At 44.3% G+C, this 24,230-nt stretch overlaps 1 protein-coding gene across 1 annotated transcript in view; it reads left to right on the plus strand.

Moving 5' to 3' along the window:
• The window catches only part of LOC124721946 (calsyntenin-1), an 81,597-nt gene that overhangs the window by 49,696 nt on the left and 7,671 nt on the right, over positions 1-24,230 (plus strand). The window contains exons 15-16 of the mRNA XM_047247109.1: positions 4,794-5,085; positions 17,426-17,598. Of these exons, the coding sequence (XP_047103065.1) occupies positions 4,794-5,085; positions 17,426-17,598 (465 nt within the window). The remainder of the gene's footprint in view (positions 1-4,793; positions 5,086-17,425; positions 17,599-24,230) is intronic.

Consider the following 24,230-nt stretch of genomic DNA (forward strand, 5'->3'; position numbering starts at 1 on the left):
TTGTTTTATTAATAAAATTTTGTTTTCTATTTCTGCTTTTAATTTGTAAGCTGCTTTTTTAAAAACTGTTGCTAGTCATACATTTCAAGTCTACTATGAAAATCTGTTTGGCAAGCCTGTGTGGCCAATGCTACATCTTGATATGTCACTACCAGTGACGAGCTGATTCCTGTGAACTGTGAATCACGTACATTCTTTGCTATAAGAACACACAACTGTAAACATTGCGCCATGTATTCTTCGATTTCAGCTTTTTCCTCACTTACATTCTGTCCGCCTAATGAACTCGTGTGTGACAACAGCAAACGTGGAAGAATACACAAATCATGTTATGTTTACATTTGTATTATTCTTGTGCAGAATAGTAGTACAGTCAGAAATGAAGTCTGGCAGCTCACTTCTAGTATTTATTTTTATATCTTCTGCGACTATAAATAATGTCCGAAAGAGTAAATTAATCTACAAAAAACCATGCTTAAGCGACTGTTAAGCATACGACTCGAACCAAACTACTGTATCTGTATCTTCATCCATTGTCTAATTTGTATGTCATATTAGAATGAATCAACATTTTTTAGATTTTGAAGTGCAACCTACTTTTTCCTCTTGAATTTAGAGTCTCATTTTTCAGGTGTGGCTTAGATTTGGGTAAATACAGTAATTGTAAATGCGTGACTATGTCATCTCTCAGCTGCCTCGAGGGTACGGTGACCGTTAACACTAATGGCTTGTGGTGGTCTCCAATCAAACCAGCCCAACAGCCATTGCCATGTGATGTAATTATTTACAGTCATAATGCAGAGTAGATTTGTGTATTGTGATATTAGTATTAATAACTTCTATGTTACAGACCATGCCATACCTCTCAAGGAATCACATACAGGCCAAACAAGCAGTGAATTAGAGGACAGAATCACCACTCAGTTGAGTCACAGACCAGACAAAAACAAAGACCTAAAAGGGTGAGGTCGAGTAAGTTGTGAAACATCTGACGAACAGGAAAAAGGGAACCAATTTAACATACAGGTTAAAATGTTACACAAAGAGGACTGAATCTAATGAATGGAAAACAACAATAAGGTAGTTTCCAGGATATGGAAAATAGAAAAAGTTTTCAGGTAGCAAGTGAAGATATAGAAAAGTGTGAAGGCTGCCTAGGAGGAATTTGGGTGCAAAGGGGCAGTGGTAGGCTAGGATTCATATAAATGATGGGCTGAATTGGATTCACTTTTACTATCAGGCTGTTTCAGAGGAGGGAGTCTGTTGGAGAGCTGTCTATCAGTCAAAAGTAAAGAATACTCTTAAAGTCCCTACATTGCACCTGGGTGATAATATAACATTGGCAACAATTGGACAGTGCGAGCAGTCTCTGTGAACGATATACCCAGTTAATTATGAGCTTGTGCCCAATTTTCTGCGTGTGTTAACAAATACGTTTCTTGCTTATGCGAGTGTGATGCTCTTTGACACTGTCTTTTCAGTGACCAATGACACTGATTTCAAGTATATCATGAAACAAGAGTCTAGCACAGCTTGTGTGTGGAACTGGAGTCAGGAATATATTTATTTATGCATTTATTTTACCTGGCAAGATTAGGGCCTTCAGGCTCTCTCTTACACCTAACCAGGCATACTCAGATTCAACAAATTTCAGCTTCTACAGAACATTAAGGACATATAACATGTTATACAGTATTAATGTTAAAGAAAAAATAGAGATTATAAAATTAGTACAATGATAATTATAACAATAAAAAAATAATTATAACAATCAAGAATAATAATAATAATAATAATAATAATAATAATAATAATAATAATAATGACTATGTATATGACAGTAAACATATTTTTCTTTTATGAATGTCAGTCCTATTGCTAGTTGGGAATTTTCTCGTTATATTCTTGCAGCTCCTCCTCCCCCCCGACTCCTCCTCCTCCCCCCCCCCGACTCCTCCTCCTCCCCCCCCGACTCCTCCTCCTCCCCCCCCCGACTCCTCCTCCTCCCCCCCCGACTCCTCCTCCTCCCCCCCCGACTCCTCCTCCTCCCCCCCCCGACTCCTCCTCCTCCCCCCCGACTCCTCCTCCTCCCCCCCCCCCGACTCCTCCTCCTCCCCCCCCCGACTCCTCCTCCTCCTCCCCCCCGACTCCTCCTCCTCCTCCCCCCGACTCCTCCTCCTCCTCCCCCCCGACTCCTCCTCCTCCTCCCCCCCGACTCCTCCTCCTCCTCCTCCCCCCCGACTCCTCCTCCTCCCCCCCGACTCCTCCTCCTCCCCCCCGACTCCTCCTCCTCCCCCCCGACTCCTCCTCCTCCCCCCCGACTCCTCCTCCTCCCCCCCGACTCCTCCTCCTCCCCCCCGACTCCTCCTCCTCCCCCCCGACTCCTCCTCCTCCCCCCCGACTCCTCCTCCTCCCCCCCGACTCCTCCTCCTCCTCCCCACCGACACCTCCTCCTCCCCCCCGACTCCTCCTCCCCCCCGACTTCTCCTCCTCCCCCCCGACTTCTCCTCCTCCCCCCCGACTTCTCCTCCTCCCCCCCGACTTCTCCTCCTCCCCCCCGACTTCTCCTCCTCCCCCCCGACTTCTCCTCCTCCCCCCCGACTTCTCCTCCTCCCCCCCGACTTCTCCTCCTCCCCCCCGACTTCTCCTCCTCCCCCCCGACTTCTCCTCCTCCCCCCCGACTCCTCCTCCCCCCCCGACTCCTCCTCCCCCCCGACTCCTCCTCCCCCCCCCGACTCCTCCTCCCCCCCCGACTCCTCCTCCCCCCCCCGACTCCTCCTCCCCCCCCGACTCCTCCTCCCCCCGACTCCTCCTCCCCCCCCCGACTCCTCCCCCCCCCCCGACTCCTCCCCCCCCCGACTCCTCCCCCCCCCCGACTCCTCCCCCCCCCGACTCCTCCTCCCCCCCGACTCCTCCTCCCCCCCCCCCGACTCCTCCTCCCCCCCCCGACTCCTCCCCCCCCGACTCCTCCCCCCCCCCGACTCCTCCCCCCCCCCCGACTCTTCCCCCCCCGACTCCTCCCCCCCCCCCGACTCCTCCCCCCCCCCCCGACTCCTCCCCCCCCGACTCCTCCTCCTCCCCCCCCGACTCCTCCTCCTCCCCCCCGACTCCTCCTCCTCCCCCCCGACTCCTCCTCCTCCCCCCGACTCCTCCTCCTCCTCCTCCTCCCCCCGACTCCTCCCCCCCGACTCCTCCTCCTCCTCCCCCCGACTCCTCCCCCCCGACTCCTCCTCCTCCCCCCGACTCCTCCTCCTCCTCCTCCTCCTCCTCCTCCCCCCGACTCCTCCTCCTCCCCCCGACTCCTCCTCCTCCTCCTCCTCCTCCTCCTCCTCCTCCCCCCCGACTCCTCCTCCTCCCACCCGACTCCTCCTCCTCCCCCCCCGACTCCTCCTCCTCCCCCCCCGACTCCTCCTCCTCCCCCCCCGACTCCTCCTCCTCCCCCCCGACTCCTCCTCCTCCCCCCCGACTCCTCCTCCTCCCCCCCGACTCCTCCTCCTCCCCCCCGACTCCTCCTCCTCCCCCCGACTCCTCCCCCCGACTCCTCCTCCTCCCCCCCGACTCCTCCTCCTCCTCCTCCTCCTCCTCCTCCTCCCCCCCGACTCCTCCTCCTCCTCCTCCTCCTCCTCCTCCCCCCCGACTCCTCCTCCTCCTCCTCCTCCTCCTCCTCCCCCCCGACTCCTCCTCCTCCTCCTCCTCCTCCCCCCCGACTCTTCCTCCTCCTCCTCCTCCTCCCCCCCGACTCCTCCTCCTCCTCCTCCTCCTCCTCCTCCCCCGACTCCTCCTCCTCCTCCTCCTCCCCCGACTCCTCCTCCTCCTCCTCCTCCTCCTCCTCCTCCCCCGACTCCTCCTCCTCCTCCTCCTCCTCCTCCTCCCCCGACTCCTCCTCCTCCTCCTCCTCCTCCTCCTCCCCCGACTCCTCCTCCTCCTCCTCCCCCGACTCCTCCTCCTCCTCCCCCCCCCCGACTCCTCCTCCTCCTCCCCCCCCCCCCGACTCCTCCTCCTCCTCCCCCCCCCCCGACTCCTCCTCCCCCCCCGACTCCACTCCACTCCACTCCACCCCCCCTGCCCCGCCCCGACTCCACTCTACTCCACCCCACTCCACCCCCCCCGACTCCACTCTACTCCACCCCACCCCACCCCCCCCCCCCCCCGACTCCACTCTACTCCACCCCACTCCACCCCCCCCCCCCCCGACTCCACTCCACTCTACTCCACCCCACTCCACCCCCCCCTGCCCCGCCCCGACTCCACTCTACTCCACCCCACACCACCCCCCCCTGCCCCGTCCCGACTCCACCCCCCCTGCCCCGCCCCGACTCCACTCCACTCCACTCCACTCCACTCCACTCCACTCCACTCCACTCCACTCCACTCCACTCCACTTCACTCCACCTCACTCCACCCCCCTCTGCCCCGCCCCGACTCCACTCCACTCCACCCCACTCCACACCCCCCCCCCCCGACCCAACTATCTCACTCTATCCCACCCCACATGCCTGCATTATTGGTTCTCCCTTTTGTTATTGGACGTCTGGTTCTATAACTTTTTGTCATTCTAATAATTGATTGAGATGTGTAAGTACAAAATTATCTTAAGAGTATAGTAGTTTTCTGCCTCAATTTGCTTTCATTTGTGTAAAAAGGTTTTAAGTTTCTATTATAGACTGAATTCGGAACCCCCTCATAATTCTTTGTACTCTGGGGATTTATTTATGAACTATATAGTTTTCATTAGATTTAATAATTTAGCACTAAATTAAGCAGTCACAGGAATTAATTTTCTTTTTGTTTAGTTGACTGTTATTCATCCACGGCCACCTGCTAACAGAGGACCGAGTAAAAATACTGAGTCAGCAAAAGCTACAGTGGAACCAGCATCTGTGCAGGACTCTCTATTGAAGGAACAAAAAGATCAGCATGCTTCTGCTGCAGATGTGGCTGTGGCATCTGAACAAGTGCAGCAGCCACTGCAAGGTCATGCACATGTAGACAAACATCATGTAGAACTTCGGCCAGTTCAGACTGTTAGTGATGTCTACCTAACTTCAGGAATGGACTCCACACAAGCAGCTGTTGCTGGTGGTAGTAAGTATAGTTGTCTGTGAACAAAAGAGAACGTGTGCGTGCGTGTGTATAACCTAAGTGAAACTTTTCATCACTGAGATGCTGGCTTGATTTGATTGCACATTTTGCAGTAGGAAAAAAAAGTTAGGTTTGATAGGTTTCTTGTCATAGTCCACTTACCTTTGGTTCTAGTATCATATAGTGTATTTTCCTTAGGATAATTAGAAATGAAAATTGACAAAGGAATGTTGATGTTTGGTTTTCAGTGATCAATTAAATTTCATCTATAATGTATATGGCAGGAGTCACAATGTGCTGTGTGTTATAATACTCCCACAGCAATACAGGTCAACACTCTATGGTTATTTATTTTTTGTAAATCACTTGGCAAACATGATGCCCTTATGTTCAGAATACTTATTACATGGCAAATTAAACTGGTAACCTGGCCACAGTGACAGCACTGCCATGTTCGTACCTGAGAAGCAGTGAGGGGAGGTGGCAATAATGTACACTCCAGTATTCTTAACACTTTGCTGTCCGCACGTCTCGTACAAATTTATTGGTGCCGGCATCGCTAATTCGAATTACTTGACTTGTTGCCGGCCATTCTTGACATCTTCAAGAGATTATAAATTGTTACGTTTTACTAATCGCATCGTTAGTTCTCATAAGTTCTCAACCGTGTTCCCATTCTTTCATGAAATTTCGGAGATATACATACCTAAATAAATGAAAAATTTGTTTCATACATTTGTTTATTTACATTGTCTTTGGTACTTAGTATTTCTCTTTTATATGATATACAACAAAACAGTCTCCAAGATGTAACACAACTTCACAAGGCTTGCAAGACTTGCACATTAAGTTTGCTTTTTTGGTTTTCATTTATTCATTTCAGAAATTCGTAGGCCTATTAGTTGATATTGCTTTACGTGACCGGAAAGTCTATCAACCGGATCATGATGAGACGTACATGATGTAGTGGCAACCTCCAAGTTTTTCTCCATGCATTCATTGTAAATAGTTGTATCGTCCCTTTTGTCTGCCATGATGAAAGGGCACAAGTACTTATAAAAACAAAAAACTTGTTGATGTGTGTAACTTATTGTTACCTAAACAGAACACCAACAGAATGCAAAAGATACTAAAGTGGTGTTGCCAGTCACTGCACGGTACTATGCTCACGACACCACTATGGTGTCGCTGGCCATTGACTGTTGTTTCGTGCCCAACACCACTGTGGTGTCACCGGACAGCAGAGTGTTAAAAGTGGATGACTGACAGCCTTTAGGGTCTTTTAATGTCACAACACTAAAATCTAGTATAACTGCATAAGCAAATTTACCGAATGGTCTAATGGTTCATGTGTTCAGCTAATATCACCGACACCAGAGGTTCAATTGTCGGCAACTGCTTAAAGTCTCTAGTGGAAACGCCTGCAAAGAAGTCCACACAGTCTTGTGCGGCCAGCTGAAAAGCTACTTGAATATAAAATATATGTTTGACGAATTTGCATCAATCATTGGGAGCAATCTGAAAGTTATATTATTCTCGAAGAATCAAGTTTTCCAAGATTTGCTAGCAATTCTTTTTATTACTGTTACCAGTTTTGACAGATCTGTGTTGTCATCATTGGGTCTGCAAGTTACAAAAACAAAGATCCCTGTTGAAGATGGCTCAGACATGCTCTATTTCATATTTAGATGTACAGGTGCTTGTTACAATACTGAAAGCCGCATAATGATGTTGCATCAATTTGTAATAGTGGTGGGGAACATCTGCATGTTACAAATAAAATAACACACAATTTAAACATACAAGATGTTTTGCTGATGTACTTTGTGTCTACTTATACTGAAAGCTAGAAAGGGCAAACTATGAGCACTTTATCATATGTAAGCTTCAAATTCCACAGTACATGCACAAATTTTATTTTATATATATATATATATATATATATATATATATATATATATACGAGGGCCGTTCAGAAAGTAACCTCCGGCTGATTTAAAAAAATACACCAAGTTAAATAAAAATATTTTAATATATACATCTTAAAACTACATCTTTGCACTATTTTTCTACATAGTCTCCATAGCGATTGAGGCACTTATCGTATCTCTTCACAAGCTTTGAAATTCCTTCTGCATAAAAATCACCCGCTTGTGCCTGGAGCCAGCCTGTGACCGCATCTTTGAGCTCTTCGTCGTCATCAAACCGCTGTGACCCGAGCCATTTCTTCAAATGCATGAAGAGGTGATAATCACTTGGCGCCAGGTCTGGGCTGTAAGGTGGATGGTTGATAACGTCCCACTTGAAGGACTCAAGAAGGGCCGTTGTTCTGCGAGCAGAGTGAGGACGGGCGTTATCGTGCAAAGAAACGATACCGGAAGTCAGCATACCACGGCGTTTGTTCTGTATAGCCCGTCGTAACTTTTTTATTGTTTCACAGTACACGTCTTGATTAATGGTCGTACCACGTTCCATGAATTCAACCAACAACACCCCTTTGGCATCCCAAAACACCGTTGCCATCAGTTTTCTGGCAGAAAAATCTTGCGAGGCTTTTCTTGGTTTGGTAGGCGAATTTGAATGTGCCCACATCTTTGATTGTTGTTTTGTCTCAGGGTTCACGTACTTAATCCAGGTTTCGTCACCGGTCACGATTCTGTTTAACAATGGTTCTCCTTCGTCCTCATAACGTGACAGAAAGTCTAATGCAGAGGCCATTCTTTGAGTTTTGTGGTGGTTGGTAAGAATTTTGGGCACCCATCGTGCACAGAACTTACGGTAACCCAATCTTGCTGTCACTATCTCGTACAAGAGAGTCTTAGAAATCTGTGGAAAACCAGTAGACAACTCCGACATTGAGAAACGTCGATTTTCACGAACTTTTGCATCAACTGTCTGAACGAGTTCGTCAGTCACCAATGATGGTCTACCACTCCTCTCTTCATCATGAACGTTTTCTCGTCAACTTTTAAATAAACGTACCCATTCACGGACAACTCCTTCACTCATAACTCTTGGTCCGTACACGGCACAAAGCTCACGATGAATAGCTGCTGCAGAATATCCTTTGGCTGTATAAAACCTTATGACAGCACGCACTTCACATTTGGCGGGGTTTTCTATTGCAGCACACATTTCAAACTGCCACAAAAACTAAACTAGCGCAGGTACGACGTTCACTCGACCACGGCTTGATGCCGACTGACCTGTTGAGTGCGTGAACGCACAGATGACGTCGCTACTCCTCCCACAACCCGCACTGTGACCAATCGGAGGTTACTTTCTGAACCGCCCTCGTATATATATATATATATATATATATATATATATATATATATATATATAAAAAAATACAAAGATGAGGTGACTTACCGAACAAAAACGCTGGCAGGTCGATAGACACACAAACAAACACAAACATACACACAAAATTCAAGCTTTCGCAACAAATTGTTGCCTCATCAGGAAAGAGGGAAGGAGAGGGGAAGACGAAAGGAAGTGGGTTTTAAAGGAGAGGGTAAGGAGTCATTCCAATCCCGGGAGCGGAAAGAATTACCTTAGGGGGAAAAAAGGACAGGTATACACTCGCACACACGCACATATCCATCCACACATACAGACTCTGTGTTGATTAATAATCTGAACTATGTGAACTTACTTTCTAAAAATGACAGTTTGTCATCCATTACATGTAAACCAATGATGTATATTTAATTGTAAATTTTACTTTAAAGAAAATGATGCTGTATATTTTCAAAACAGATTGTTGTTTAAAATCTGTGAGATAGAAAAAAAGACTTAATTCCAATGTGGTACATGTATCGATTTATAGATTATGGGACACCACTATGTAAACAACTTTATACTTATTTATCTGAGAAATTTTATACTAGCTGCACTCTGTGAGCAAAAGTATCCGGACACCTTCAAAAACTTTTGTTTTTCCTATTAGTGGCATTGTGCTTCCATAAAGTGCCAGGTACTCCATATCAGCGACCTCAGTATTCATTAGACACCGTGAAAGAGCAGAATAGGGCACTCCGCAGAACTCATGGACTTCGGACGTGGTCAGGTGATTGGGTGTCACTAGTATCATACGTCTGTAAGCAAAATTTTCCACACGCCTAAACATCCCTATGTACACTGTTTCCGATGTGATAGTGAAGAGGAAACGTGAAGGGACATGTACAGCACAAAAACGTACAGGCCAACCTCGTGTGTTGACTGACAGACCACTGACAGTTGAAGAGGGTCGAAATGTGCAATCGGTAGACATCTATCCAGACCATCACACAGGAATTCCAAACTGCATCAGGATCCACTACAAGTACTATGACAGTTAGGCGGGAGGCGAGAAAACTTGGGTTTCACGGTCGAGCGGCTGCTCATAAGCCACACATCACGCCAGTAAATGCCATACAATGCCTTGCTTGATGTAAGGAGCATAAATATTGGATGATGGAACAGTGGAGAAATATTGTGTGGAGTGACAAATTACGGTACACAATGTGACAATCCGATGGCTGGGTGTGAGTATGGCGAATGCCCAGTGAACGTCGTCTGCCAGCATGAGTAGTACCAACAGTAAAATTCGGAGGCGGTGGTGTTATTGTGTGGACGTGTTTTTCATGGAGAGAGCTTGCACCCCTTGTTTTGTGTGGCACTCTCACAGCACAAGCCTTCATTGATGTTTTAAGCACCTTCTTGCTTCCCACTGTTGAAGAGCAATTCGGGGATGGTGATTGCACCTTTCAAAACTATCGAGCACCTGCTCATAATGCACGGCCTGTGGCAGAGTGGCTACACGACAATAACATCCCTCTAATGGACTGGCCTGCACAGAGTCCTGACCTGAATGCTATAGAACAACTTTGAGTTGTTCTGGAACCCTGACATCGATACCTCTCCTCAGTGCTGCACTCCATGAAGAATGGGCTGCCCTTCCCCAAGAAACCTTCCTGCACCTGATTGAAGATATGCCTGCGAGAGTGGAAGCTGTCATCACAGCTACGGGTGGACCAGCATTATATTGAATTCCAGCATTACCGATGGAAGGTGCCACAATCTTGTAAGTCATTTGCAGCCATGTGTCCGGATACTTTTGATCACCAAGTGTAAGTCACCATCATGGTTTGAGCCATTAGTGTATGCTGGGAAATCAGCGATTTTTTATCTTGTACATTTTAACTCTGTGTTGTTTTATTTGTTATATACTGATTTTCTGTGCCACTTTTAACAAAAACTTAACACATCATCACTATGTGACTTCCAGTGTTGCAAGCGTGTACATCTAATAATGTTACAAGCTACTGTCTAAGGTTGAAGTAGTGTATACAGTGGCTATAAGAAATCGTATATGTTTGCCCTCTTCATTTACGCTGTTTGTTTTTGTACCTTTCAGAGCAAATGATGACCTGTTGCTCTGTTGGAACCGGTCATAGTAATGAAAAGAATTGCTAGCGATCTCGGCAAACTTGGTTCTTCAAGACTAATATTGAATAAAAAAATCAGTGAAATTGACATGCAAATCACCAAAGTAGTAGTATTACATTTAAAGACTTGCGCCAGAAAAGGTGATACACAATGTTTGTTTATTAGCAACAAATGCATCAACCATTATTTATTTTGGGTTCAGAGAGATACTTGACGTATTATGTCTATGGATCTTCTTCTTTGCAAGATCCCAGACCAGTTCATTAGGATTTACTAGATGGTATGGCAATAGGAGGTAGGGAACCATTGTCGTGCAAAAGTTTGAGAAGGTTGGTGCTCTTAATCAATCAAAAAGTTTGCCTTTAATTGTCTCTCTCTATTTTTAATTATTTACTGTCCATTGTTACATGATAGTCTGAAGTTTTCTTCTTATCGTCATAGAAGAGAAATGACAATGAAGTGAAACCCAATGTTCGGAACAATGAAAAAATACCTGGCACTGCTCTTTGACAGTACTTGTTGGATGCTGTCACTTTTCTACATTTATTCACAGTATAGTGTATATGAAAAATGACTCGTTTATTTAGACTTCTTTTGAAATCAAATCTGGTAGATGGTATAGATTTTTCTCTTAGTTTCTTTGCTAAGTCCAGTTTTGTGCAGCAAAAGCAGTGAAGTTTTTGCAGAGAGAGTTTCCCTTTATTGTTCATAGTACCAAAGAAATTGCTGACTAATAATGCATTTACGTATCTCATCAGTGAAATACTTAGATGCATTTTACTAGTTCTGTTTTGGGGCTGATACTTAAATCCTGCTCCACTTGACATTGTCTCTCTCCTTCCATGATTTGCACACCATTAACTTGCTTCACCTTTTCTTTGTCAAGGTTTGCTTACACCTTCTGTCACTTTCGCTGTTGGCACTATCGCACGTTTCTGGTTCTCATTGTCAGTAAAATTAATAATGATAGCAGCAGGTTGTCATATCTTCCTGCAAAGGTATTTTCCAAGATCACTTTTCATGCTGCACAACTTTGAATTGGAATGTGACTATGCCCGATCATGTGACTATGCCCGGTCATGTGACTATGCCCGGTCATGTGACTATGCCCGGTCATGTGACTATGCCCGGTCATGTGACTATGCCCGGTCATGTGACTATGCCCGGTCATGTGACTATGCCCGGTCATGTGACTATGCCCGGTCATGTGACTATGCCCGGTCATGTGACTATGCCCGGTCATGTGACTATGCCCGGTCATGTGACTATGCCCGGTCATGTGACTATGCCCGGTCATGTGACTATGCCCGGTCATGTGACTATGCCCGGTCATGTGACTATGCCCGGTCATGTGACTATGCCCGGTCATGTGACTATGCCCGGTCATGTGACTATGCCCGGTCATGTGACTATGCCCGGTCATGTGACTATGCCCGGTCATGTGACTATGCCCGGTCATGTGACTATGCCCGGTCATGTGACTATGCCCGGTCATGTGACTATGCCCGGTCATGTGACTATGCCCGGTCATGTGACTATGCCCGGTCATGTGACTATGCCCGGTCATGTGACTATGCCCGGTCATGTGACTATGCCCGGTCATGTGACTATGCCCGGTCATGTGACTATGCCCGGTCATGTGACTATGCCCGGTCATGTGACTATGCCCGGTCATGTGACTATGCCCGGTCATGTGACTATGCCCGGTCATGTGACTATGCCCGGTCATGTGACTATGCCCGGTCATGTGACTATGCCCGGTCATGTGACTATGCCCGGTCATGTGACTATGCCCGGTCATGTGACTATGCCCGGTCATGTGACTATGCCCGGTCATGTGACTATGCCCGGTCATGTGACTATGCCCGGTCATGTGACTATGCCCGGTCATGTGACTATGCCCGGTCATGTGACTATGCCCGGTCATGTGACTATGCCCGGTCATGTGACTATGCCCGGTCATGTGACTATGCCCGGTCATGTGACTATGCCCGGTCATGTGACTATGCCCGGTCATGTGACTATGCCCGGTCATGTGACTATGCCCGGTCATGTGACTATGCCCGGTCATGTGACTATGCCCGGTCATGTGACTATGCCCGGTCATGTGACTATGCCCGGTCATGTGACTATGCCCGGTCATGTGACTATGCCCGGTCATGTGACTATGCCCGGTCATGTGACTATGCCCGGTCATGTGACTATGCCCGGTCATGTGACTATGCCCGGTCATGTGACTATGCCCGGTCATGTGACTATGCCCGGTCATGTGACTATGCCCGGTCATGTGACTATGCCCGGTCATGTGACTATGCCCGGTCATGTGACTATGCCCGGTCATGTGACTATGCCCGGTCATGTGACTATGCCCGGTCATGTGACTATGCCCGGTCATGTGACTATGCCCGGTCATGTGACTATGCCCGGTCATGTGACTATGCCCGGTCATGTGACTATGCCCGGTCATGTGACTATGCCCGGTCATGTGACTATGCCCGGTCATGTGACTATGCCCGGTCATGTGACTATGCCCGGTCATGTGACTATGCCCGGTCATGTGACTATGCCCGGTCATGTGACTATGCCCGGTCATGTGACTATGCCCGGTCATGTGACTATGCCCGGTCATGTGACTATGCCCGGTCATGTGACTATGCCCGGTCATGTGACTATGCCCGGTCATGTGACTATGCCCGGTCATGTGACTATGCCCGGTCATGTGACTATGCCCGGTCATGTGACTATGCCCGGTCATGTGACTATGCCCGGTCATGTGACTATGCCCGGTCATGTGACTATGCCCGGTCATGTGACTATGCCCGGTCATGTGACTATGCCCGGTCATGTGACTATGCCCGGTCATGTGACTATGCCCGGTCATGTGACTATGCCCGGTCATGTGACTATGCCCGGTCATGTGACTATGCCCGGTCATGTGACTATGCCCGGTCATGTGACTATGCCCGGTCATGTGACTATGCCCGGTCATGTGACTATGCCCGGTCATGTGACTATGCCCGGTCATGTGACTATGCCCGGTCATGTGACTATGCCCGGTCATGTGACTATGCCCGGTCATGTGACTATGCCCGGTCATGTGACTATGCCCGGTCATGTGACTATGCCCGGTCATGTGACTATGCCCGGTCATGTGACTATGCCCGGTCATGTGACTATGCCCGGTCATGTGACTATGCCCGGTCATGTGACTATGCCCGGTCATGTGACTATGCCCGGTCATGTGACTATGCCCGGTCATGTGACTATGCCCGGTCATGTGACTATGCCCGGTCATGTGACTATGCCCGGTCATGTGACTATGCCCGGTCATGTGACTATGCCCGGTCATGTGACTATGCCCGGTCATGTGACTATGCCCGGTCATGTGACTATGAACAACTTACTTCCTTGTTTTGAATCGAAAGAAAATTAAAGCATGTCTTAGATTTATCAGCCATTTATACATAACACTTCATAGATTAAAACGACATACAAACTGGCTTCAAATTTTCCAAATATAATAAATTCTTTCACTGTTCTCGAAACCCTCAGTGCGGGATATAACTGGTGTCACTCCATATTTCTGAATTATGCTAACATAGGTGATTTGTATTTTCCATTACTCACATGCTCAGTATGACTGGCAGTAATAGGTATGTAATTTTACGTAGAGTACATTTGTAAACCTCCCAGTAACATGCAGTACTATGTAGTTTTTGCAGGATAGTAAGAGCCTTGTTGCTCTCTTGTGTTCTACTTCCATGGAGGGATGTTTTGCTTAATAAACTGTTTTGTGTGTTGGGGGGGGGGGGGGGGAGGGGAGGAGGTTGATGTCTTTCGTCTTAACATAACCATGTAGTGTCTAGTCTGTGATTAGAATTCTTAATTAAAATGTAAATGAATTCCTTGACTTAACGGCTTGAACTTCTTATACCACAAAAAGTTGTAATTTTGTCACCTCATGTAACAAGAGGTTGTACAGTCTGACCAAATGGAGCATCAAATTGATAGGGTACAACATACTGCATATTTGGCTGTGCTCCCCAGTATTCAGTGTATGATAAATGCAAGTTGTGAGATGTTGACAGATTTTATAACAAACATTTGTAAAACTCCAAGAAAACTAGTCTTAAAAGCTTTCTGGTCTGCTGTCAGACTGTGTCCAACATTATGATTTTCTGTTAAGGTTCCGATGTTGGAAGATGTCGTACATGTTTCCATTATGGTGCTTTCTGTACACTTCATTGTTGGAATTTACTAGGCACATGGCAGCACTTTGTACAAAGATCTGACAACTCAAACCATTTTGCATTTGCATATTTCTAATATGATATCATCTGGTGGAAAATGTGTGAGTGATGATTGTATTGGCAGGTGGCTTATCAATGTATTTGAGGACAAAGGAAAATTTAGTGATGAAAGTGATTGGGGAGAAACTTCCACTGTGTGCCATGATAAAAGTTCTAGTGAATCAGTATTTACTGGTGACACAACATGTAGCTAGTACCAGAAGTTTATTGTGATGGCAACAATGATCTCATGAAGTTTCCTGTTTGTGTCACAGAGCAAAGTTTCACCATTGCTCATGGAGTTTGAACAAAATCCGAACTTGAGTATTTTCAGCTCTTTCGCTGAAAGTCTAATTAGTAAAAATTGTGAATGCTACAAATATGTATGCAAAAAAAAGATACAGAAAGTCACTCCATTTACAAAACACTCATTGTGCACTTGTGGAGGACTGTTTCAGTAGAACTACTGAAGACTTTTCTTGGTGTTATATTGAACATAGCCTTGAATTTGAAGGCCGAATTAGTTGACTATTTTACAGAAGATTGGCTACAATGAACGCTATTTTTCAAGGATGTTTTTTCTCACATATTTCGGATGCTGAATTTAGTTCCACCTGTCACAGCTGAATAGTGTCAACATTCGAGAAGAAGCAAGGTGAAGAACTATCCTGATGACATTGACAGGAAATGCAAAGAACTTTATTTACCAAAAAGAAATGTGGCTATAGATGAGAACTCAGTAGGATTCGAAGGAAGTATTGAAGTGCTGCCTACAAAGGGGTTTTAAAAGTTTTCTGTCTTTGTGATTCAGAAAATGTCTCTCTTCTTTCTCACATTTCATATTATGGAAAGACAACTACAGAAAGTCTAATTCCTCTTGATTTACCTTTCGTTACCCGAATAGTGGTTCATTTGGAACAGTAATTGCTGGCTTCTGCAGGTGGTTCAGGCTATCAGATCTGTACTGACAAGTTCTACACGAGTCCTCAATTTGCACGTATAAAAGGTACAGTTACACCTTGTAGGAAGGATTTTCCGTGCGATTTGAAAGAGACAAAACTTGCTGAATATGAGTTATGTGCCTATCAAAGTGAGATGAAAAGAGGGTATTTCATTCCATGACAAGATGTTAATGACTACGTTGAGTTCGTTCTTTGGTCCTCAAACCAAATTGACCACTCTTTACAGAAAGAAAGAGCCTGTGCAGTTCCTGAAACCTACTGATATTTTGGAATACATTAAGCTTATGGGAGGAGTTGGCAGAGCTGGTTGGTACTGTGGTTGCTATTATTTTAAAAGGCAGTCTCACAAATGGCAGGAAAAATTATTATTCTGGCTGAATGAAGTTCTTATAGTGAACAGTTATATTCTTTACTCAGTGGACAAAAATGAACGTGGAAAACTGCAGACTCACCTTTCCTACAGCTAGTTGGCCAGGCGAGAAATACAAATTCAAAGAAAAGAGAAAGACCGTTATTGTCTTGACACTGAGGAAAGACTAAATGGGAAAATGCATTTTACAATGTGAAAAAAAAAATCAAAGGATTGCATGGTCTACAGCAAATGCAAGGAGAAAGGAGGAAGAAGAAAAAAGATTTTCTGTTACAAAACATTCCAGAGGAAGCCTGTACTGCACATGGGAGAATGTTTTAAGAAGTATCATACAGAAAGAAGTTGTACACAAACACCAATATAGTTTCAAAGAGTAGTGTAAAAGAATAGAAAATTGTCTAAGTGATCTCATATTGCATTTTACTTTTTTTAAAACCATGCTGTTATAAAATGTAATGCCTTGTAATCTTACCCATGTAAAATATATAAGAATTGAGGAGAATGCAGGGAGTAGAAAAACTGGATTGGATAGGGTTAAGCTATTGTTAAGTATTCCAAACAATGTCTGAAAGTTCAAAGAAATGGATGTAATAGGAATTAATATTTTAATCATCACTTGATTAAAGAGAGACTCTACACCATAAGTGATGAATGCCAAACACAGGGGCAATGTCTTTGCCCAATCATATTTGAAATATAATTAACTTTGTGGGATGAAGCAGAATTGTAACATCACCGTAATATGCATTGTGGGTGAAACTGAATTTGCCCATGAAAATTGCAGTGAGGACACATGCATACTGATGCAGAAGCAAACTGAGCCAGTTTTAATACCACCTCCTACTTCATGTAACAAGACAGTAAAATCTTGAATCATTATTTGGAGAGTAACATGTAATCCTTACTTTATGTTCCAGTTTCAAAACAGTTGTCATTTACATGGCTTTTTTTGCTGTAACTCAGTCATGTAAACTCACATTCACATAGGCATAATGTCCTTTACTTAAAAGTTAATTGTGTGAAAGAAATAAATGTTGCTTACTTAAAACTTTCGCAGATTTGAAATGTTATATAAAATCCGAATGGCCTTACTGAAACAACTGAGTTGTGATAATTTATTAATGTTTGTGGAGGATTCTTCCAAGTTTTCAGTACCATTGCATGGAATGAAAGAATATGAAAATCTGTCTGAAAAGATTATATTATCTTTTAAAACAATATTGTACATAAACATTATTTTAAGATTGTTGAGGTTTTGTTAATTTTTTGTTTGTCTGTTTGTGTCACAGGTCATGCAGTCACCATTATCATAGTTGTCTGTGTGGGTTTCTTATTGTTCATGATTGTGTTGGGAGTAATCAGAATCCGTGCTGCACATCATCGGGCTACACAGGAGGAAATTGCTGACACTGAAATGGCCTGGGATGACTCTGCCCTTACTATAACCGTCAATCCAATGGAGGTATGTGCAGTTTTTAGAAACCAAATCAAAAATCTCAACTTACCTTGTAAACACTGTATCAAACAATGTGTAATGGATTGATGTTTCATGAAGTTAAATTTCTCACTGGAACATTAAAAATCAGATTACTCCACTATGTGGCACAGGTGGCGAAATAGTAGAGATCTTAGTTGTTTGCAGTGAAGTAAATTTCTTACAGTGTGTTCTTTGTGTGGGAGACCTAAAATAAGTGAAACAGTTTTATTAGAGTGGCAGTATATCTGTGTTGGTGCTTTTGTTGAAGTAGCACTATTACAAATGAAATACTGTTTTATGTAGTGGTTCTCATCAGTTGCTGTTGAACTGAAATTTTTCAGCTGAAAGGAGTCACTATTACAAGAGATTGGTGTGTCACTGGTGAATGTGTACGTCAAAGTATCCATTTAATTCAATGTGTTAAATACACTACTAACTATTTGATTTATAATAAAGGAATAGGATGGACTGATCTGTCATATCAAAGGTTTTTTGTAGCGTCTTCTGTTTTATCTTGGGTTTTATATTGTACAATTTTTGTAACTTCCATAATGGAGATGCTCATAAGCAAAGTAAGGAATAAATTTTCATTGTTTTGAGGTGAATACGTAGAGTGATAAAAGACCTAATTGACAAATTTCATAATATTGCTCTTTATATGTATACTGTCTCATTGCGAAAAAAAAGTGAAACAGCAGCACCATTCAAACTATACAAGGGCCTAAAGTCACTTATATTTCTTTCCCATTAAAGGATCTTCACTGTGAAGTAAGAAAAGCTCAAATTTGGTTACTATGATAAAAAGTAGTACATGTTGAAGTCAGAAAGTCTGCTTCATTGCCATGATTGGTGTTTCCAGACTATCACATTTTGTGAATCCTTTTTGAATAAAAAAATTATGAAAATCATTACGCTAATTTTAGAATCTGAGATCAGTGTCTTTAGAGTAAATAAGAGGAGGCAGCTCGGACATCGGTATTGGAGTGTCACGTACTGAGAGCTTCATACATAACATTGCAGTCTCTGTTGGAACACCAGAACCACAGTCTAGCTGTGTCTGGAGCATCTCAGTACCTGCTCATTGCACACCATGTACGAGTATGTCTGGACACTGTTGACTTAAAAGACCAACCGTTTGTCTCTCATCTTGCCTTGGTTGATATCTCCATTGTAGAATATTAAAGAGTGAAGGAAACAGTTGATAAAAGCTTTGTTTGCAGAAACTTGTAACACTATTGTACATTTTGTTTCTTTGGATATTTTTTCTGTGCTGTTTATAGTACCAAAGCTCCACTCTCTGCTCTCTTGAAAATAACAGCTTATCTGGGTTGAGGAGAATGTAAGTGTTATGGCACACTGCACAAACATTGGTTATTGAATTTGTTTATTGGTAGGCTACAACATACAATGACATGAAAGTGCCCAGAGGCAATACAGGGTCAGTAAACTAACAATTTCCACATTTTGAGGGCTGCACTATAAGTAATAGTTGACAGCAGGGCATAGACTGAAGCTGGGAGGCTCACATTGGTCTAGATGTAGACAAGTTTAGAGTGGTGGCTCTAGTATTTTGAGTCAGTGCTCCCAGCCAGTGCTGTAGACTTGCACTGGAGCCTCTGGTGGGACCCCACTGCCCTTGGCTCTGCGGAGAGGTAGGTGTGCAACCTCCATCTCTTCCACAGCTTCCCCCCCCCCCCCACCCCCCCACCCCATCCCCGCTCTCACTAATCGCGACCCTCACCCTAATCATTCTTTCTCTTTGCTAATGTGATTAAAGATTAGCGACTTCTAACTGTCTTGGTAAATTCGAAAAGGGCTGATGCTTCCTGTGCGTTGCATTAAGGTATACAGCAAGAGATCTTTCTTGAAAGAACAGCTTTTTGCTTGGACGATTGGTAAGCCATCTTTAATCCACATCACTTGTAATCCTCCTCCTCCCCCCCCCCCCCTTTAGCCATGAATTAATGTTTCTAGTTGTATTCTTGATGTATGCCACCCTGAAATTCATGCAAGTACTATACTTTTTTATGCTATAGACCTCTGCATTCAAAAAACTGGAATATGCCATGAATTTGAGACAAGGAATCTGATATAAATATCACATCTCCTAATGAGCGTAAAAGGGGGAGGGTGATAGACTGTCAACCAATTTTTTTTCCTTAATAAAGGAAAACTATCAAATTTTGTACCACAGAATAATGTAAATGTTTACAGCCAGCTGTTGTTTACTAAATTTATAATTCAATGTGTGGAGTAACAATTTTAGTAAAATTTGGGAGAAAAGTTTGGAATCTGAGGGTTAAGTTTGTGTTTAAAAGTTTCCTTCTGAAAAACTGATACCTCTCATTGTATAGTAAAATTATATGTGGCATGAATAATCTGATGGTTTTGTGACTGGAGTTTGTGAATAAATGCTGTTTGAGTTGTAGCCAGTGTTTCCACATATAACCAGTAAATCTTAAACCCATTTCACAGGAATGACTTTGTTGTCTAAAGGTGACTACTCGTGATAGGTGTGCATGACATGCTAGTGTGTAAATCAGCTGGCAATCACAATGTAAGTCGATCAACAACAGCAATTGTGTATTGGTTATGGCATCTGTGTAGCTCTAAAATTCTGAGTACACAAAAGACATTGCATCTACAGCAGATGTGTGGTTGCTGATGCTCTTTGTATTACAGAACCCATTTAATATCATCTACATGTACGTGATTACTCCACAAGCCACTGTACAGTGTGTGACAGAGGGTTTGCTGTACCACTGGTAGTCATTTTCTTACCTGTTCCAGTTTCAAACAGAGCAAGATAAAAACAACTTTCCGTATGCCTTGTACGAGCCCTGATTTCTCTTATCATTGTAGTCCTTACGCAAAATGTACATAGGTGTCAGTAGAATTGATCATTGTGCAGTCACCTTCAAATGCCAATTCTCTCTCTAAATTTTCTCAGTAATGTTTCTTAGAAAGAACGTGCCTTCCCTCTAGGGATTCCTATTTGAGTTCATGAAGGATTTTCTTCATACTTGGGTTTTGCTCAGACCTGCTGGTAACAAATCGAGCAGCCCACCCCTGAATTGCTTTGATGTCTTCCTGTAATCCAACTTGGTGCAGATCCCAAACACTTAAGCAATGAATGGGTCGCACTAGTGTCCTGTATGCAATCCGTTTACAGATGGGCTACACTTTCCTGAAATTCTCCCAATAAAATGAAGCCAACCGTATGCCCCTACACCGTAGCATCATCAAAAAACAGTTGCAGATTGCTGCTAACCCCATCCAGCACATCATTTATGTATACACAAAATAGTAGCGGCCCTATCATACTTCTTTGGGCACTCGTGGTGATACCCTTGTCTTTGAACATTCGCTGTCAAGGATAGCGTACTGGGTTCTTTTACTTAAGCAGTCTTTCAACTATTCGCATATCTGGGAACCTATTCTGTATCCTCATACCCTCGTTAAGTCTACAGTGGGGGCACTGTGTCAATTGCTTTCTGGAAATCTATGAATATGGAATCTGCCTGTTGTCCTTCATCCATGGTTCACAGCATATCATGTGAGAAAAGGGCAACCTGTGTTTTGCACTAGCGATGCTTTCTAGAACTGTGCTGATTAGTGGACAGAAGCTTTTCCCTCTCAAGGAAATTTTATTTGAACTGAGAATATTTTCAATAATTCTGAAGCAGAGTTGTGTTAAGGATATTGGTTTATAATTTTGCAGGTCTTTTCCTTTACCCTTCATACAGGGTGTTTCAAAAATGACCGGTATATTTGAAACAGCAATAAAAACTAAACGAGCAGCGATAGAAATACACCGTTTGTTGCAATATGCTTGGGACAACAGTACATTTTCAGGCAGACAAACTTTCGAAATTACAGTAGTTACAATTTTCAACAACAGATGGCGCTGCGGTCTGGGAAACTCTATAGTACGATATTTTCCACATATCCACCATGCGTAGCAATAATATGGCGTAGTCTCTGAATGAAATTACCTGAAACCTTTGACAACGTGTCTGGCGGAATGGCTTCACATGCAGATGAGAGGTACTGCTTCAGCTGTTCAATTGTTTCTGGATTCTGGCGGTACACCTGGTCTTTCAAGTGTCCCCACAGAAAGAAGTCACAGGGGTTCATGTCTGGCGAATAGGGAGGCCAATCCACGCCGCCTCCTGTATGTTTCGGATAGCCCAAAGCAATCACACGATCATCGAAATATTCATTCAGGAAATTAAAGACGTCGGCCGTGCGATGTGGCCGGGCACCATCTTGCATAAACCACGAGGTGTTCGCAGTGTCGTCTAAGGCAGTTTGTACCGCCACAAATTCAGGAAGAATGTCCAGATAGCGTGATGCAGTAATCGTTTCGGATCTGAAAAATGGGCCAATGATTCCTTTGGAAGAAATGGCGGCCCAGACCAGTACTTTTTGAGGATGCAGGGACGATGGGACTGCAACATGGGGCTTTTCGGTTCCCCATATGCGCCAGTTCTGTTTATTGACGAAGCCGTCCAGGTAAAAATAAGCTTCGTCAGTAAACCAAATGCTGCCCACATGCATATCGCCGTCATCAATCCTGTGCACTATATCGTTAGCGAATGTCTCTAGTGCAGCAATGGTAGTGGCGCTGAGGGGTTGCCGCGTTTGAATTTTGTATGGATAGAGGTGTAAACTCTGGCGCATGAGACGATACGTGGACGTTGGCGTCATTTGGACCGCAGCTGCAACACGGCGAACGGAAACCCGAGGCCGCTGTTGGATCACCTGCTGCACTAGCTGCGCGTTGCCCTCTGTGGTTGCCGTACGCGGTCGCCCTACCTTCCAGCACGTTCATCCGTCACGTTCCCAGTCCGTTGAAAATTTTCAAACAGATCCTTTATTGTATCGCTTTTCGGTCCTTTGGTTACATTAAACCTCCGTTGAAAACTTCGTCTTATTGCAACAACACTGTGTTCTAGGCGGTGGAATTCCAACACCAGAAAAATCCTCTTCTTCTAAGGAATAAACCATGTTGTCTACAGCACACTTGCACGTTGTGAACAGCACACGCTTACAGCAGAAAGACGACGTACAGAATGGCGCACCCACAGACTGCGTTGTCTTCTATATCTTTCACATCACTTGCAGCGCCATCTGTTGTTGAAAATTGTAACTACTGTAATTTCGAAAGTTTGTCCGCCTGAAAATGTACTGTTGTCCCAAGCATATTGCAACAAACGGTGTATTTCTATCGCTGCTCGTTTAGTTTTTATTGCCGTTTCAAATATACCGGTCATTTTTGAAACACCCTGTATATTCTGAAGTCACCTGCACTTTTTTCCAGTCGCTTGGGACTTAGCACTAGGTGAGAGATTTACGGTAAATGCGAGCTAAGTAAGGGCCAGTGCCATGAAGTATTCTTCGTGAAACTGAATTGGGATTCCATCTGGACCTGCAGCTTACTTGAAACTCTTTCAGTTGTTTTTCTACACCAGGGTTGCTAATTACTATGTCCTCCATACAGGAGTCTGTGTGATGGCCAAACAGTTTGTATAATTCTCTTGCATGAACAATTTGTTAAATGGAAATGGAAATGAGCGTTTGGCGTCATTGGCCGGGAGGCCCCTCGCGGGGCAGGTCCGGCCGCCATATCGCAGGTCTTATTACATTCGGCGCCACATTGGGCGACCTGCACGCCGGATGGGGATGAAATGATGATGAACACAACACAACACCCAGTCCCTGAGCGGAGAAAATCTCCGACCCAGCCGGGAATCGAACCCGGGCCCAGAGGACGGCAATCCGTCACGCTGACCACTCAGCTCCTGGGGCGGACATTTGTTAAATGTGGAATGTAGAACTTCTGCTTTCATTTTGCCATCTTGTGCTGCCACACCATACTGGTCAGTGAATGACTAGATAGATGCCTTAGACACACTCACTGATTTTATGTAGGACCACAATTTTCCTGGGCTCTCAGCAAGATGTTTTTCTAACATATGATGGTGGTAGTGCCATCAATTCTTTTACAGACGTACAAAGTTCTATTAACTTTTGTCTGTCATCATTTGTCTCTTCTATTTTGATCTGAGTGTGCAACAGACTGTTCTTCCTCAGCATTTTCCAAATTTTGTTGTTAATCCCACATGGGTTTTTCCATTCTAAATCCACTTACTCGACACATACTTATCCGGAACGCAAATTAAAATCCATTTAAACTTTGCCTGTAATTTCTCTATGCCTATCATTTGTAATTAAATGTCAGTTTATTGTCTTGAGTGGGATGCTAACAACAGCTTATTGCTCTTTCCAGCAGAAATAGTCTCCTAGCCTTCTTGATTGATTAACTTTTGTAACCATAGTTGCCATGATACCACGATCACTAATCCCCATCTCTACAGTAAAGCCATTGATAAGGTCCAGCCTTGCTTGTAGCTACAAGGTTGAAGATATTTCACTTGTGTGTGGGCTTCCAAACTAGCTGTTCAAGACAGTTCTTGGAAAACTTGTTCAAAAGCACTTCGCAATACTGTCTGTACCCCCTGCAGTGAATACGTAGGCATTCCTAATCTACTCGCGATATGTTCAAGTTGCCTCCAAATAATATTGCATCTAGATATTTTTGCGCTACTAACTGC

Source organism: Schistocerca piceifrons, chromosome X, assembly GCF_021461385.2.
Source record: "Schistocerca piceifrons isolate TAMUIC-IGC-003096 chromosome X, iqSchPice1.1, whole genome shotgun sequence".
Lineage (NCBI taxonomy): Eukaryota > Metazoa > Arthropoda > Insecta > Orthoptera > Acrididae > Schistocerca > Schistocerca piceifrons.